General features: G+C 38.5%; 1 protein-coding gene across 1 annotated transcript in view; it reads left to right on the top strand.

The window, feature by feature from the left end:
- Positions 1 to 1,081: 1,081 nt before the first annotated feature.
- GALNT10 (polypeptide N-acetylgalactosaminyltransferase 10) overlaps positions 1,082 to 19,115 on the top strand; it is a 75,814-nt gene continuing 57,780 nt past the window's right edge. The window contains exon 1 of the mRNA XM_070739020.1: positions 1,082 to 1,405. Within this exon, the coding sequence (XP_070595121.1) occupies positions 1,187 to 1,405 (219 nt within the window). The 5' untranslated portion in view covers positions 1,082 to 1,186. The remainder of the gene's footprint in view (positions 1,406 to 19,115) is intronic.

Here is a 19,115-nt window from a genome sequence, read left to right as displayed (position 1 = left end):
TGTAATTTCTAGTTGTAAAGCCAGCTGTGTGACCTTGATACAGGCATTGCCCCTCATCCCTTGAGCAGGAGGTAAAGACAAACCATTTCTCAAAAACCTTTGCCAAGGAAACTGCAGGGATTTTGCCCAGGCAGTCACCAAGAGAGAAAATCGACTTGGAAGAAAAATAAAATTCTTGTTATCAACAATAATTCCTCGAATACAAGTACATTTAAAGCAAAAGAAACCCTTCACTTGGGAAGTCTAGTAGCCAAACAATAGGATTGGGAGAAGAGATAAATTGCAGTGAATATTTATAAAACTTTATTATTATTATTATTATTATTATTATTATTATTATTATTATTATTATTAATAGATTTGTATGCCTCCCCTCTCCGGAGACTCGGAGACTTATGCACAGAGCTTAATGGGGAATAGGCTAAAATGGAAAAGATGGGTTTATTCTACACACAAAAGCTCTGCTGGTTTTTCTTTCTTCAACTTATTTCACCGCCCTCCTCTGATCCTAGCATCCAAGTCTGGATTTCATTCTTTTTTGTCCAGCAACGCTATTCACGTTAAGGCAGCCAGCCTCCCTCCTCCTCCTCCTCTTTTTTTCTCTCTGTAAAAGTAGAAACCGCCTCCCCGATTCCTCTTCTCAAGGTATAAGACGCGATCCCCTTCCCGCCCCTCTCTTTGGCTGCCTTCGCTCTCTTTCGCCGTGGCTTCACGGGGAGAAGCGGGGCTTTGGCTGAAATCGACCCGCCTTCGCTCACCACCCGCCTCCATCGATTCCAACGTTTAAAAAATGAAATTTTAAAATCCCCCGCTCCCCTCCTTTCGACTTGCTTTGGGCCGGGCAGGTCATTTGCTGCCCTCCATGGGGGGGGGGGGATCCGCGCGGCCGGTACCATTTGCCCGGCGACAGGGGTAACTACGCCAGCGGACCCGTTGGCTTCTCCCGCGACGAGCTTCCTAAGCCAGGGTACGCGGGACCAGCTCGAGGTGTGGGCGGGGCTATGCGCGGCCACCCTCCTAGTTCGCGGTAGGAGTGGGCGTGGCCGCCCCCAGAGCGGAAGTGCCTCGCACAAACGGGGAGGGAAACGGGCTGAGCTGGCGGCGGGTTTGTCTCGCGCCGGGGTTCGAGCGTCGCTGTCATCGCGGGGAGGAAAGTTGGGCTCGCGCGCTACCACGAGCGTCTCGGATGCGGCGGAAGCAGAAGCGGCTGCTGCAGGCGGTGGGGCTGGCGCTGGCTGCCCTCGTCTTCCTCCCCAACGTGGGGCTCTGGTCGCTGTACCGGGAGCGGCAGCTGGATGCCGTCGGCGGCGGCGATGGGCGAGGAGGAGCGGGAGGCGGCGCTGCGGGGGGAGCCCGCGGGGGGGCGCAGCCAGGAGCAGCCGCCGCAGCCCGAGAGGCGGCGCAGGTGAGAAGGCTGGCGGCGAGGCGCCTTTCCTCGACTGCCCTCCGGAAGGCTTGTTGCGCTCCGAGAAAGGACGGCGGGGTGGGGAGGACAGGGGGTCGCTCGCTATGCCCTCCGCCCTTTCTGTGGGTCAAGGACGGCTGGCTTCCCTTGGGGCGAGCGGCCGTTCAATAGAGGAGAAGAGGGGGGGAGGTGGACGCGAACCGGGGGTGTGGAGGCAATTGTGGGGATATAAAGGAAGCAGGGATGCTTGCATTTGGCCCATAGGAGAAAAGAGAGAGAGAGGTGGAGGTCTTGATTCCTCTCCTCGAGAGGAAAAAGCCAGTGGTTTATTTATTTTATTTATTTATTCGATTTTTTTAATGCCGCCCTTCTCCTTAGACTCAGGGTGGCTTACAACATGTTAGCAATAGCACTTTTTAAAACAGAAGCAGCATATTGCCCCCCACAATCCGAGTCCTCATTACTATTTATGGCGGGAGAAGTTCTTTTACTTTAGGGAACAAATAACTGCTGGTGAAATTAAGAGGTTTTGCAGCTATGCCATTGCCGACCATCCACTATCCCCCAAATTAGTCCCCAAAAGCCATTTCCCGCTGCATCGCTCCTGGCCCCCATTGGCTTTGAATGAAATTGTAGTACAGTGCCTTTAAATTTCACTTCCTCTTAATAGTGATTCCCTGGTGCTTTCCCTTCTGTTGAGCAGTTTTGTTTATTTATTTTATTTTTTCCAAAAGAACTGACCTAGGATTTGAAATTCATGCTACACTACTGCCCTTGATATTTCTTTTTAGTTGAGGTATGGTTGTCAGCTTTATTTTAATTTATGTATTAACCAGATCGATACACCATCTCACTGAATAAAATGGTGCTGGGAAGTTGACAATAAAAGAGGTCATAACCCTATACAAAAATATCAGAAGAATAAAACTAAGTGTGTCATTTGTACCTAAAGCCTCTTCTGTTCTAAGTCACACGAACTAATTAGGAGTCACATTTAGGATTTCAGTTACTGCCCATAAGGAACCTGTGAAATAACATCACACTTATGATAAAATCATTTTCTTAAAAAAATGTCATCCTATTCCTCTTCAATTTGCAAGAAAATAATTAGATTTACTTTTGAATAAAAATGCACATGTAGATCAGATTGATTTGATGGTGTTATCTTATTAAATATTTAAACTGTTACAGAAATAGTATGTTATTGCAATCCTGTATTCTTCAAAATTTCTTTAAGCAAACAAGAATCTTCTTTTTCTCCTGAAACTAAATGCTATATGTAGTTAAAACATTCTGATAATGTAAGATACAACCAGTATAATGGTGTTCTCCTTTGTACCTTCCAGAAATTAACAAGACAACATTCATAACTAAATAGAAACTACTGACATTAATGAATGGTGAATTTTAGCAAGGTTATTCAATGTGTGCTGGAAATTTCTATGGGCATGTCATTGATTTCATTGCACTACAGTACTCTAAACTTCATATTGAAGCTCAGGCTTTCATTATTTCTTGTTTTCATGAAACTAAATTCTATGTGTAAAATTAATCAGAGTCTAGTGAATTATATTTGTATGTTCTGAGAAAGAGAGTTTGGTGTGAGTGTTTATTGTCAATCTCTGTTCTGACATTATGCAGAGTATCTGCATACTTTGTTTGAAGTCAGTTTATCTTTCCATACAATTAAATCTGACTTCTTGATTTATTTTCTCACTTGTGTGACTGCAAGCAGTGCAAAAATTGCAAAAATATCACTTGTGAATTTGTGCAATTTAATGTGTTATCCTCATCTAACCAGAATTAATGGTGTATTAATGTAAAGTATTTACAAACTGTAATAAGAAGGACTAATGATTTTCTGGGGGGGAAAGCCATTGAAATAGTGTGTTTGTGATATACATTTGGATTTAAGGAAGATAGCAAAATTGTGGAAATATGAAAGGGAAAAACTGGTTTTTTTTCCAAATTTAGATCATGAGTATGCAGATTTTTATTTCAAGCATTTTCCTAGCTATATCTTTAAATTAGAGCTGCAATAGAAGTGAGTAAACGTGGCTTTCTACTGGGTTTGCAGTTTTCTAATAGGATGACTGCTTTCATATACAAGTGTTTTTTTCTTTCTCCATGCCAAAATCTGGATAATAGTTTTATAAAAGTATCAGTTATAGCTGTTGATTGTTCATTTTATTGTGTTAGTAAGCTGCCCAGAATTATTAAAAAGTTAATAGCCTCTACATTTTCTAATAAATAACACCTGTCATCCACAAAGAGCAGTTTTACTTAGAAATGTATGTGGGCCTTCGGAATCTCACCAGGAAAAAGAAAGAGAATATAGATTACCATGTTTCATATATAAGACATTTCAGTGATAAATTAGTATGAGCATAATATTTTTATACAATTTCTATAGAATTATATGCACTGTCTGGCACATAACATAGAATTATGTTCTAGTGCTATAGATACGAATAAAATGATTGGGAAGTCCAACTATTTATATGCTTGACTTTTTCCTTGTCGTGTCTTATTAAATAAAAAAAATAGAACCAGAAACTTTTAAAAAAGAAATACATAAACTATTCTTGTATGATAATAATGGTAATGATTATTATCAATTTACTATTGATTTCCTCCATAAAGTAATTGAGTAGTGGATACTCAGTTTTAAAGATATTATATTGCCTCATTGATAAATAAATAAATAATCCATTTTCATCATTTCATTAAAATAAAAATGAATTAGTGTAAAACCTGCAACAAACCTGTGAACCATAATTGCTAAAATATATCTGGTAGTTCATAAATTGCATGGTCCAAGCAAGGTAGACTAATAATGAGTGTCATCCTCATTAGAGTACACATTGATAGAGGAAGTGAAACAAGTTTAGTACTTCACATATCATTCCTCTGTTTTAAAACTTTTTGCAGAGCACTCACCTATAAAGTTGTTTTTAGATTTTAAAAGCATATTTTCTATCGATAAATATATTTAAAATATTCCCATATAGGAGCTTTCTTAGGATTTACAGCTATAAAGATATGAAAATTTATAATTGAAATATAATGATTGGCATTCTGAATAGATTTTTTCCCCCTAATGATCCTTTCACTCTAGTCTTCCAAAACTTCCAATCTCACAAAATAAAGCAGCAGCAACAAAGGAAAAGTCAGAAGCTACAGTTTTGCTTTTTTAATTTTTCTAGAACCAGTGATATTAAAACTAGGATATGTGTGTCAAAGATCACATGCCATGACGTTTTGGGTCACAAGCATTTCCCAACATTCAATAATCATTTTTGAAACCCTTCAAAATGACTTTGTTTCACTCCTATTTTATTTTTGTAATTATTTTATGATTCTTTATAGAATACCTACTGGTAGTGCCACATATTATTTTTGTTTGTGGGCTGATCTCATGCCAGCGGAATCAAATTAGGCATGATGAGCCCAAAAGGTACACCATCACTATCTTAGACCAGTGTTTCCCAACCTTGGCCACTTGAAGATATTCTGGGAGTTGAAGTCCAGATATCTTCAAGTGGCCACGGTTGGGAAACACTGTCTTAGACTATAGTAGTTTATTTGTTTGGTACATAGAGTGTTAAATCTAATATTTAGAAATGATACATTCATTACTTATTGACACAATGTTAATATTAACTTAATATATCTGAGGAAGAATAGGTTCTGTTTAGAATCTAATCATGTGCTTATATTCATAAAGTGCTTTGAAAGAGATGCATATTTACATTACATTTTGTACTCATGTATTGTTTTCAAGGAGTTTTGTATTTTTTTTTAAATGACTTTTATCACTTTTCTAAAGGGTGTGTTATTTTCTTGAATGTGCACGATCATAAATAATTCAAACATATTACCTTGATAGTTTATCTTAAGCACTTTTTGTGATTCCAAGAATAATCGTAATAGTGTTAATGAACAATATAAAATTAAGTCACATCATTTGGCAATTTAGATTTTTCATATAATATTTCTTAAATAAACATTTAAATTATGACATTAATACTTTAGGACTCATCTTTCTGTTATATGGAAGGATTATATGAACTTGAAATTATGACTGTAAATCATGCTGATTGTTAGTGGGTCACCAAGTGACCATGCCTGATTTTATGACTTTTTTGTGGCAGGTATTAAGCAAATACCACGGTCAATAAGTGAATGCCACAGTCATTAACCCATTTTAGCCAATGGGCATATTTTACTGAAAACTGGAAGTAAATGCAGGGAAAATAAGTCATAAATTGAGGTTGTGTAACCATGGGATGCTGCAAATAGCAATAAATGTGGGCTGATTGTCAAATGCCTAAAATGAACCACATGGCTGCAGCTTGTGCAGATTTCAGAACTTCAAAACTGGGTCATAAGTATCTTTTGAGGGATCCATGGTAACTTCAAACGGTCACTAAATAAGTGCTTATAAGCTGAGAACTACCTGTAATTTTTATCTGAGCCAGTTCCACTTAAAAATATCAAAATAAAAAGAGTGAAATAAAGTGCTGTATGATATACTGTAATTATTCCATATATGAAAAGATATTTAAAAGTTTTAATAGAAGGTAAACCTCTGCTTTTAGAACCTAAAAGCAGAGAACAATGAATGAAGATTTCGGATATGCTTCATATATTCTTATCAAACTTTTTTATGTTTGAACAAATTAATGGAAGCATTTCTGAATAAAGTGTCCTGGCAATAGAAAAGTACTTTGCTACTTGTCAGTGCAATCACATTTGAAAAGGCGGTGCACCTGGATTTTTGAATAAATTATTTTTCTCCCTTTTGCTGCTTCATCTGTTTTGTCAGGATTTATTTTAGGCGGATTTGGTATTACTGGATAATATTTATGCCAGAATTTAAATGAAAATCCACAACCAATTATGTAATACTTTTCTCAAAATATATCTTGTTTCAAATTTCAAACAATGCTGTATCGTGGAATGATTTGCAGTTTATATCACTTAATTCGTACAATTCCTTCGAAAAGTACGTTCGATAAAGTTAAAAGTTAAAAATTGAAATAATATAGTGATGTGGTGTTTAACATAGTTTAGTCTGCCTCATGCATTGTATGTCCTGAGCTTATTTTTCTTTTAATACTTCTTTACTCCCGAGGCACAAGTCACAAGGAATATACAACAAAAACAATTTTATTTATTGATTAGATTAGATCAGATTAGATTAGATTAGATTTCTATGCCGCCCTATAGACTCAGGGCAGCTCACAACCAAGTAATATATAACAGGTAGAAATCTAAATTTAAAACACACTAAACCCCAAATACTAAAAATACAAATCACTCATACTCAAGCAATCAAACATAAATTTGTTCATCGTCCAGGGCTAGGTGTTAATCTTAGCAGCCCCAAGCCTGTCTGCAGAGATGGGCCTTCAAACTCTTGTGGAAGGTGAGGAGGGTGGGGGCAGTTCGAATCTCTGGAGGGAGCTGGTTCCAAAGGGCCGCAGCCATCACAGAGAGGGCTGACCACCACCGCGCCTTGCAGGACCCAGCACCGTGGCTGCCAGCCAACTCAATCTGCAGCAGAGGCGCCCCCCCCCCGCCCACTAGACAAGCACCGCGCTCTCTGGGCCCACCTAGAAGGGGCGCTCTTGCTGCTGGCTTGGGCGGCAAAATTTAGCTGCTGCACATGCGCAGAAGCCGAATCTCACGTGCACGGCCAGCATGTGCTTGTGCAGTTCCATTTCCACTGGTTCCACACCGTTCCACTTCATGCCCCACCCCTGGGCATACCTCGGGAGGCCCATGACTGCTCGCACGGCTGCATTTTGCACAATCTGAATTTTCTGAAAGTTCTTCAAAAGTAGCCATAAACCTTTATATATTAGCCATAAACATTATAATAATTTACATTAACTTGTTGAAATAAAACTATCTTCAGTACCTTTAAAAATGAAAAAAAGTCACAATCAACTATTATTCAGCTACTAATATAGTCCATAATTTGAGGGCTGTTGCAGAGAAGAGATATCACTGAAAACAACTGGATACCTTTTACACCTATGAGGCAAAGATAGGATATTTCTAGTTAACTTAGTGCTTCTCAAAATAGTGAAATAGTGGAGCGTCTCCCCCACCAGGGAAGCAGGGTGATGCCAAGGGGGCATGTGACCCCAAGGAATGTACCTTTTTTTTTGCCACGGGGTAGTACGCACATTCTACCTGACACTTGTACCAGTACCTCCATCACATTCTTTGGTGTTGTGTCCAGGGCAGCCTATTCTAAAAGAAAATGTCTTGCGAGTTCAATCAAACTTTTCAACAAGTGTCAGGTAGGACATGTGTCTCGCAGTGGGGTGCAATTTGGCGTGGCAGGCTAGGTTGCAAGACACATGTTGGCGGAGGGTTAGGGACACACACAAAATGTTTACTTCTTCCTGGGGTGTGGATGTAACAGAAAGTAATTGAGAAACTCTGAGTTAGCCAGACAAGATAGGCAGAATCCTATTTCACAAGATGGTACTTATAGATGTGTGCCTTGTAGTGGTTTATAAACAACGATGAGCATTTTGAATTGGGACCAAAAGCCTATTAGTATTTGATGCATTAACCTCAGAATAGGCATAGTAGCAAATCTTTTCAACTAACTGGCTGCTTTGTTTTGCATGGACTTCAGCTTTATAAACATCTTTAAAAGCAACTTCACATAAAATAGTTCAGTTGTAGGACAAACAAGTCACTCTTGCAAGAATTTCCTGGTCTACAAAAGAGCCATAACTGGTGGTCTTGGCTTAGTATCTGAGCCTTGCTTTCTGGAAGCTGAATATTTAATTTGTTCATATGAGCTCATAGGAATGTATGTGGCTGCAGCAAAATGATTGACATTTATGCAAATATTGTCTTTCCCTGGCCCCTGCAAAATACCAGGACAGTATTTGATGAAACATCTCTAGGGAAAACATAGCAAAATCTGAGTAATATAATAGAAAATGCCTTTTGCCTTCCTGTTTTCTGAAAGGGTAATACAGTGTAGGTTAATCAAAGAAAGGCTTCCAATAATACCCCTAGATGTAGGACAAATTCATAGAGAAGCTGTGAGGCTTTCATTTAAGTCTCTAATCATTTTAGCGATTAAAAGACAATCCACTATGGTTGCTGTAATATTTCACAAGTATTGGTCTCACTGACCAATGTGGTTAGCATTAACTGAAATATTTTGAATGCCATTGAATTACTCAGAAAAAATGAAATTAATTACTTCTCTATGTATACAGGGATTGGTAATCCAGAGTTATTTGCCAGATGCTTATGATATCCAAAGATTACACCAAGAAATTCCTCCTCAATAAATAAAAATAATGAAAACGAAATGGCTAATATTTGATTGTATGAAAAATCTAAAGAAATTATTGACTATTGATTATGGACACAATCACATAAATGTTAACTAAAAAACTATAATCTATTTCCCATGTTGTGTTTTGTAAGTACAGGTAGTCCTTGACTTACAACAGTTCATTTAGTGACCATTCAAAGTTATAACAGCACTGTATGACCTTTTTTCAAACGATTATGACCTTTGCAATATTCCTAGGATCATATGATCAAAATTCAAATGCTTGACAACTGGTTCAATATTATAACGGTTGCAGTTTCCCAAGGTCATGTGATCCCCTTTTACAACCTGATAAACAAAGTCAATCGGGAAGCCAGCTTCACTTAACAACCGTGTTACTAACTTATCAACTGCAATGATTCACTTAACAACTAAGTCAGGAAAGATTGGAAAAAGGGGCAAAACTCACTTAAGAAATGTCTGACAACAACAGAAATGTTGGGCTCAGTTGTAATTGAAAGTTAAGGGCTACTGTATATCTCTTGTAACTATGCTAGAAAAGACAATGGAAAATCAGTCCTATACTTTTGCTAAGAAAATATTTCTGTGTCCATGTAACAGATTAAGCTTGATTGAATATAGTTTTTCCAGAGATCTACATCTGTGTCCAAGGGGAGGTCAAAAAGACCAGATGATGAGTAGAGCAATACTATCCAATTTCCAACCATTTGTGTGTGCGACACTGAACATGTAGACTAGTGTTTCCCAACCTTGACAACTTGAAGATATCTGGACTTCAACTCCCAGAATTTCCCAGCAAGCATTCACTGGCTGGGGAATTCTGGGAGTTGAAGTCCAAATATCTTCAACTTGCCAAGGTTGGGAAACACTGATGTAGACATAAGGAGCAGATTTCAACTGCACTACCGCAACTGCAATATTTTAGTAGCAAAAACAATCCTGAAAGCATTGCAGGAACAAATAGTTTAGGTAGGAGGAGCCTAAATTAGCATAAGTAGGACTGAGTATTTTCAAATATAAAAAGGACATTTTGGTTAAAAGGACTCTATAACACTAAAGTGCTCTGATGGAATGGTAGTGGAAGAATAATTGGGATCTTGCTTAGCAATAATTAAGTGAGATGCCCGAGTAAGGCTTCACTTAACTATTGTAATCCCAATTCTTCCAGTTGTGGTCGTTAAGTCTACGGAGAGGGGCAGCATACAAATCTAAATAATAATAAGGATGATGATGATGATGATGATGATGATGATAATAATAATAATATTAATATGGGGCAAAAGCCCTTCATGGCACTTTAAAGCCCTTCATGGCATTGGACCAGAATATCTCCGAGACCGCCTTCTGCCGCACGAATCCCAGCGACCGATTAGGTCCCACAGAGTGGGCCTTCTCCGGGTCCCGTCAACTAAACAATGTCAGTTGGCGGGCTCCATGGGAAGAGCCTTCTCTGTGGCGGCCCCGACTCTCTGGAACCAACTCCCCGCAGAGATTAGAAATGCCCCTACTCTCCCTGCCTTTCGTAAACTCCTTAAAACCCACCTTTGTCGTCAGGCATGGGGGAACTGAATCACCTCCCCCGGGCATGTACAATTTATGCATGGTATGTTTGTGTGTATGTTTGCTTAGTAAATGGGTTTTTTAAAATATTTTAAATTATATTTAGATTTGTCATGAATTGTTGTATCCTGCTGTGAGCCGCCCTGAGTCTGCGGAGAGGGGCGGCATACAAATCTAAATAATAAATAAATAAGTAAGTAAGTAAGTAAGTAAGTAAGTAAGTAAGTAAGTAAGTAAGTAAGTAAGTAAGTAAGAGCTGCCCTGCCGAAAGTGGACAACACAACTCCATTCCAGGCACAAAATGGACCTCTTGCACTGGGCTGAAAAAACAAAGCGGGGATCACAAAATTCCCTGCTTTGTTTCTCCAGCCCACTGCAGGAGTTCCTCTACCCTCATCACTGAGCTGAGGAAATGAAGCCATGCTTCTGAATATCTGAGTTTCATTTTTTCCAGTCTAATGAATGGAAGAGGGAAAATCCTTTGGCAGGCAGCAGCACCTTGTAACTTTCTCTACCAGCTTCCTCATTGACTTTCTGGTTGGTGCTTGGTAACCAGTAAGTGTCAAACAGGTTGCAGATCACAACCACATGTCTGAAGTGATTGAGTGATTGTTTTACAAAGGTCAGAATTGTTTTATGGATTATAAAACACCTTGCTGAGCCATTGTAACTCTGGACTTAACTGGCTGCTCCTATGTCAAGGACTACCTGTGCCCTTGAAAGGAAGACAGTGGCTGCTGGCTGGAAACTTTAATAGGACGGCTCAATCCATAACAGCTTTATGGCTTTGTGGCATAAACCCGTGGCATAAATTTGTCATTCTAGATCTCACCTCCAGATTATTCAACTAGTTGTAGATAAATTTATACTGACAAGAAAAAAGTATGTCAAAGTCTTACATTTATTCTTCCTGAATCCTAAACAAATATAGAAAAGTAGTCAGTATGTATGATAATGAATTCATGTTGTCCAAATATAAATAAATTACTAAAGTATAAAACAAGCTAAAGTAATCTAATATAGTATGTGAAATTAAAGTATGCTTTTTAGGTCTTGTATACTGGCAGAAAGCTAAATTTGAATTTATTTCTGGTTTTACTTAACATTTTATATGATATGATTTAATTTTGCTTACAGTAAAGAATAGGAGGTTTTGGAGAAATTTTAGGGAAGGAGGGAACCTGAATTCTTGCATCAACAGTTCCAAAAATTGTAAAAGCCTACAACAGTGGTGGCTAACCTTTTAGCCGTCATGTGCCAAAATCAGGGGGAGTGTGGGGTGATTGTGCATGCACGCATGCCACAGGTTCACCATCACAGCCCTCCAACATTTGCAAAGGTGTATGTCTCATTCCTCATTACAGTAGTACCTCTAGATACGAGCTGCTCCACATGCGAGTACTCCAAGTTACGAGCCACGACGGGAGCGAAATTTCTGTTCCAGACCCGAGCTCAAATTCGGGATACAAGCCGAGCTTCCACTAGGTGGAGCAAGAATCCTTGCTTCTGGTTATCTCCGTGGGGAAAAACAAAGTCTAAAGCCATTTGTTCCAGATACAAGTTGATCGACATACGAGCTCCGTTCTGGAACGAATTAAACTCGTATCTAGAGGTACTACTGTATATTATTCTTCTGAAATCCATTGTGACTTATATTTGCATCTTATAAACAATAATACTGTATGCTTAAAACCTGACATGTTAAAACATATTTAACATGTAGTTTTATTTATTTATTTTTCAATAATATATGGTTGAAATAGGACTTTTATGGCTGATGTTGATAATGTCTAAAATCCTATTAATTATATCAAAGGTAATGATGTTATTGAAGCTGGTTTTAAATATTGGATTTAGATTCAGTTTCAAAAAATGAATATAGTAGGCACTTCTAGCTTCAGTATGTATTATAAGGTTTAGCTCCAGATGTTTAACGCATCACTGTTTTATGGATTTTAACAAGCACTTCTGAAAGCTAGTTGTTTGGCAACATTTGAATGGGCTGTAAATATATTTTGAAGAGGATATTACAATAAGACTACATGAACTAAGCTCTAGGATTTTATATTCACATTTTTTTGTTTGTAGAGATTTAGTGCTAAAGAACATTTCCGTATCATGTAGAAAGTCATACCGATGCTTTAGGGCCAGATGTTTTTCTACTTTGTTGGCAGGGAAGATAAACTATTACTTAGTGCCTGACATTTCTGAAAGGAAATATACTTAAAAACTGTAAAGGGCAGTGTGTGGAGGGGGGAAGAGCACAGCAATAAATTATAGTTATCCTGTACGAATGAGTTGCCAGTGTCAAAACATCGTTGGAGTATTGTTCAAATGCAAAAGAAGATTATGTTATTCCTTAAAGGTGACTTACATCATTATGAATAAATAAAAATTGATAAAGAAGATTTCCAACTTTAGTGTTGGGTTAATTATCATCCTTTAACAGTATGCAGAAATGCTGTCAGAAAAATATTCTGCATACCTTTGCTGATGGGGAAATATTTCTAAGTTACCCACACTTGTAATGCCAGGGATTTAATGAACCTCCATCAATTAGTTCCACACTTACATCTCCACAAAAGTGGTAAATTCGATGTCAATTAGAAATAATCTCAACCCAGAAAACCAATACCAAGAATTATAATGCAGGTTTAGGTGAGATGGGGAGCATACAATGTAACAAACAAATAAAATCATGTTCATGCAGATTCTTTGTCCCTTTTCTCTACAACATCCTGAAAAGCCACTCAATTTTTAAAGGTTGAGTAGAATACTACATAAACTTCCTAACAAATAGGAATAAGCAGATGAAGCTAAGCAGAATCACATCAGATACCTATACAATTAGCACAGGGGCCCTCCAAGGCTCTGTACTCTCACCATTTCTCTCTCTATACCAATGACTACATCTCACACACACCTGGCCAATAATGAATTCTACTCTATATCCACCAAGAAAAATTCCTTGTATGTCCAATCACACTTGGCTAATCAAATTCTGTTCTGTTCTATTCCTATTCCATTCCATTCTACCCTAGATCTAATAGATTTTCATATCTATCTGCCCATGAATTTAATATGAAGATATTTATTTGTGGCTGCTGTATTTCTTAGGGCAGTGATGGCAAACCTTTTAGACACCGAATGCCTAAACTGCGCAAGTACATGCCCAAACTGAAAGTTCTGTGCATGTGCACATGTGTGGGCATGCAAACATGTGCAGCAGAGACCTGAACACCAGCTGGCTGGCAGGAGGTGGGGCATCGCAACACTAGCAGTGTGGCATGAGGTGAAATCTTTTCTTTCGTGAGCTTCTGTTTCATTATTTGCCGGGAAACAGAAGTTCACGAAAGAAACGCCACAGAGATCTGACCTGGGGCAATGGCACAGGGCTCTGCCTGTCACCTCTGGCACATATGCTATAGAAGAAACATAGAAACATAGAAGACTGATGGCAGAAAAAGACCTCATGGTCCATCTAGTCTGCCCTTATACTATTTCCTGTTTTTTATGTTACAATGGATATATGTTTATCCCAGCATGTTTAAATTCAGTTACTGTGGATTTACCAACCACGTCTGCTGGAAGTTTGTTCCAAGGATCTACTACTCTTTCAGTAAAATAATATTTTCTCATGTTGCCTTTGATCTTTCCCCCAACTAATTTCAGATTGTGTCCCCTTGTTCTTTTATTCACTTTCCTATTAAAAACACTTCCCTCCTGAACCTTATTTAACCCTTTAACATATTTAAATGTTTTGATCATGTCCCCCCTTTTTCTTCTGTACTCCAGACTATACAGATTGAGTTCATTAAGTCTTTCCTGATACGTTTTATGCTTAAGACCTTCCACCATTCTTGTAGCCCGTCTTTGGACCCGTTCAATTTTGTCAATATCTTTTTGTAGGTGAGGTCTCCAGAACTGAACACAGTATTCCAAATGTGGTCTCACCAGCGCTCTATATAAGGGGATCACAATCTCCCTCTTCCTGCTTGTTATACCTCTAGCTATGCAGCCAAGCATCCTACTTGCTTTTCCTACCGCCTGACCACACTGCTCACCCATTTTGAGACTGTCAGAAATCACTACCCCTAAATCCTTCTCTTCTGAAGTTTTTGCTAACACAGAACTGCCAATGCAATACTCAGATTGAGGATTCCTTTTCCCCAAGTGCATTATTTTACATTTTGAAACATTAAACTGCAGTTTCCATTGCTTTGACCATTTATCTAGTAAAGCTAAATCATTTACCATATTACAGACCCCTCCAGGAATATCAACCCTATTGCACACTTTAGAGTCATCGGCAAATAGGCAAACCTTCCCTATAGGTTCACCATCACAGTCTTAGGGGGTCTGCCCTATGGGTAGGCTAAGGAATTACATCTTTAGGATGCGCAACTATCCTGTTGAGGAATCCTTTTTCTGTTAAGTTTTGTTCCAAGAATGCAAACAGTTTAAGAAATGCCTATTCAGACCTTGGATTAACTTGATGCTGCTATACATTTCTAGTCTGACTTGATATTGTTCCCCTTGGATCAAAGTTTTTAAACTTTGTTAAGATATTTAAATATTGTAGAGTTGTTTTAATAATGAAAAATCAAGCTAGAAATCAGTCTTTTGTTTTAAAATGTTTTTGTTGGATGCTGTTTTATGTTTATATGTGTACACATACATTTTATATTTACCCAGATAGTTAATTTACCAAAATAATTACTTGAAAGATTTAAAAAAATCATGCACAAATATCATTTCCTTTTTGGGATAAAGAATGTTATGAAACAAAATGTAAAAAGTAGTTAAAAAATTACAGGAAGGAGAAAAAAGGAAAAAATTACGGTAACTAATCCATTGGGTGGGGTTTTTTTTCTTATATTAAATCCTGCCTGCCTGCCTGCCTGCCTGCCTGCCTGCCTGCCTGCCTGCCTGCCTGCCTGCCTGCCTGCCTGCATTCATTCATTCATTCATTCATTCATTCATTCATTCATTCATTCATTCATTCATTCAGCCACTCAGCCACTCAGCCACTCAGCCACTCATCTTGTAGCTAATTCTCTGACACTGCCTGGACAAGTCCCTGTGATTTTCTTAGCAATGTTTTCCAGAAGTGGCTTGCCATTACCTCCTTTTGAGAGTCAATAGAAAATTATTGGTGCAAAGCTTTGTGCGTGAGACGGGACTAAAATATGGTCTTGCAGTTTCTACTTTGATGCTTTAACCATTACACTGCACTGGTTCTTAGTATTATGTCATCAAAATTGCTTCTGTATAAGTTTTAAATGTTTTACTTATTTACTTTCTTTCTTTCTTTCTTTCTTTCTTTCTTTCTTTATTTATTTATTTATTTATTTATTTATTTATTTATTTATTTATTTATTTATTTATTTATTTATTAAGTTGAATTTGTAGAGCCACCCACAAAAAAGCAGGTCTACAGATATTTCTTGATCACATTCTTTGTAACTATCTTTTCTTGTCTGCGCATGTTATACACATTCTTATCTCATTTTTTTGCTGCAGTCATTCTCTCATAGGCATTTCCCCCCTAATCCTTAGCCCTTTCCGCCTAATTATTCCACTGTATCATTTTTTTCATACTTTAGCATATGCATTAGCATATCTCCATATAACATCTGTGGTACTTTCTAACTGCTTTTCACTCTGTTCCAAGCAGCTTTCATAACTACTTTTCCTTGTCTCCACTTTCTACACATTCTCTTGTGAAGTTACCTTTCCAATGTTTTTTTTTTCATTTGAAACATTTTCTTTTCATAGAGTCATTCTGCTTTCACTCTTTCCCTTTCTTCCATGTCCATTTATGATTATGCTGATTACAGTTTTTCTCTGATTGCAATTGTAAATTACAGATGGTCCTCAATTTATGACCATTGTGCATCCTGCCTGTTACTATCATAAGTCATGGTGCTTTTAAAATCATGTGGCTGACCCAATTGTACAACCTTTTTTTTATAGTGGTTGTTAAGCAAATCACTAGTGAATCTGCAGTGTTTAAGTGAATGTCACTGCTGTTAAGTAAATCTTTGGGATGTTTTTTGCTGAAAGCTGAAAGTGTAAAACAGAAAACAGGCAGGGGTGGGCTACTGCCCGGATTTTGGGGGGGGGGACGCAGTAGGGTAGCAAAAATGGAGCTCCATGCCAGAACACCCACTTTGCACTGAAAGAAGTTGAAAGAAAATGCATAAGCCATGCCCACAGTGTGGTGGTGAAAAGTTTGGTAGCCCTTCACTGCCCGCAGGATACTGCAAATGGTCATAAATGCCAGCCAGCTGCCCAAGCACCCAAAATGCTACAGTGGAAGGCCCTGGTCATCAAAACTTTGGAATTGGGTTATATGTACCTTGAGGGGGGGGGGGCATTGTAACCTATTGTAATTTAAAGACTACCTGTAAAGTGATACCTCATCTTACGAACTTAATTAGTTCCGTGACGAGGTTCATAACTAGAAAAGTTCATAAGATGAAACAATGTTTCCCATAGGAATCAATGTAAAAGCAAATAATGCATGCAAAACCATTAGGAAAATCCAACTTTAAGGCTTTAAAAAAAAGCGTTGGGCAGACAAAGTGAAGGCTAATGGAGTGGAGATGGACAGTGAGGAGAAGGGAGGTCCTAATGAAGGCTAACGCCGCGCCAAATTGCTCCCAAAATCACCCTTCCAGACGCTTCCTACGCCGTCCTAAATCTCTCCCAAAATCACCCTCCAAAAGCTTCTTATGCTGCCCCGAATTGCTCCCAAAATCACCCCTCCAGACGCTTCCTTTGCCACCCCAAATCACCTCCAAAATCACCCCTTCAAACACCCCAAATCAAGGTCCTAACGAAGGCAAATGGAGCAAAGAAAGGCAACAAGGAGAAACAAGGTAAACACTTACTATGCCACCCAAATCAAGGTCCTAACGAAGGCAAATGGAGTGAAGAAAGGCAGCAAGGAGAAACGAGGCATTTTGAAAGGAGAGGTGATTTTGGAAGACTTTGGAAGCGATTTGGGGCAGCGTAGGAAGCTTTTGGAGGGGTGATTTTGGGAGCGATTTGGGGCAACATAGGAAGCTTTTGGAGAGATGATTTTGGGAGTAATTTGGGGCGGTGTAGTAAGCTTTTGGAGAGGTGATTTGGGGAGTGATTTGGAGTGGCATTGGAAGCTTTTGGAGGGGTGATTTTGGAGGTGATTTGGGGTGGTGTAGGAAGCTTTTGGAGAGGTGATTTTGGGAGCGATTTGGGGCGGTGTAAGAAGCTTTTGGAGGGGTGATTTTGGCAGCGAGATGGGGCAAAGGAAGCAGTAGGGTGGGGGGATTTTGGCAGCGGGATGGGGTGGCTTTGGGGAGCAGAGGAAGCGGAGGGCTAGAGGGGAAAGTGGCAGGGAAATAGGGCAGCTCCAGCGTTCTCCGCCTCGGGACTGCAGGTGCAAGCAAAAGGAGGCTGGGAATCCCAACAGGGGGGCAAGCAAATGGGAAATCGTTCATAAGACGAGGTATCACTGTATATGTTGAAGTAGGGCATACATAAATACTTGTTAAATAAATCATTTTCATTGATTAATGCATGTACAGACTAAGCTGTGCAGGTAGTTCTCGATTTACAACTGCAAAGGAGCCCAAATTTTCTCTTGTTAAGCGAGACAATTGTTAAGTGTTAAAATGTTGTAAGTCAAACACTATCTATGATTCTGTCCAATTGTCTGCTAATGGTAATAACAGGATGTCAGTCATTTTTATCACATTTTCTCCAGTATGTTATTATCAAAACCAGGTTTTACTCTAGGCATGTTCGTAAACTAAGAACTTAATCCAATAGCTATATGTCAAACATTCTGTTCCCTGAATCTCACTAATTATTAAGCATAAACAGTGTATGTCTAGAATGTATATATTTAATATTTACTAAATGTTTTAATTTAAAATTAAGAAAGATACCAGAGTGAATTTACATTTTAATAGATTGTACCTCCTGGGGTTTTACAAAAATAAGTTCACCCATTCGGCATGGAACAGTTAATTTTCATAAATCCCCCAAATCTCCAAAGCATGAGGTGCATATTTCAGAGTATTAAGACTACTGTACTTTTATGGAGAAATAGAATATTATGTAGAGCAGCCAATGGCATCTGGGCCAAGGAAAAAACAATCAAAGCATTGGTATTAATACTGGCTTATCATTAAGTTTGCACTAATCCATTATATTTTAATATTTAAAAATTCAAAGCAAGCTAAATTTACAATACAGTATTAGGTTAACATAAAGGAGATTGCTGTTGTGATTTATATTACTTCTATAAGTATCCTGGGTAACAGCCAGAATGATACTTGAGAATACAATGTGACTCTTCTTGGCTCTGGTCTTCCTGTTTTTGATATCAGCAACTAAAAAATGTAAATAGTGTTTGGATTATTTTCCCACTCTAATGTACCTCAAACTTGCAAAGTCTACAGTTTTTATGTAAGTGGATGTTTAGAACTGCATAGAGTGGTTTTATGCTTTGGTTGGAAATAGCTTCTTCCTCGTGGTAAATGCTTACTAAAGTTTAAAATTACTAGACATGAGTAAAATTTCACTGAAGAAATACAAATTATGTAATAAAATGAAATACAAGTAGTCCCTGACTTACAACTATAATGGAGCCCAAAATTTCTTTTGCTGAATGAGATAGTTATGTAGTTAATTTTGCCCCATTTTACCACAGCTTTAAGTGAATCAGTGTAATTGTTTAGTTAGTACACGGTTGTTAAATGAATCTGGATTCCCCATTGACTTCGCTGACTGAAAGGTCACAAAAAGTAATCACTTGATCCC

Source organism: Erythrolamprus reginae, chromosome 2 (assembly GCF_031021105.1).
Source record: "Erythrolamprus reginae isolate rEryReg1 chromosome 2, rEryReg1.hap1, whole genome shotgun sequence".
NCBI lineage: Eukaryota > Metazoa > Chordata > Lepidosauria > Squamata > Dipsadidae > Erythrolamprus > Erythrolamprus reginae.
The sequence above is the reverse complement of the archived record's forward strand: the minus strand, read 5'-3'. Positions and strand labels throughout refer to the sequence as shown.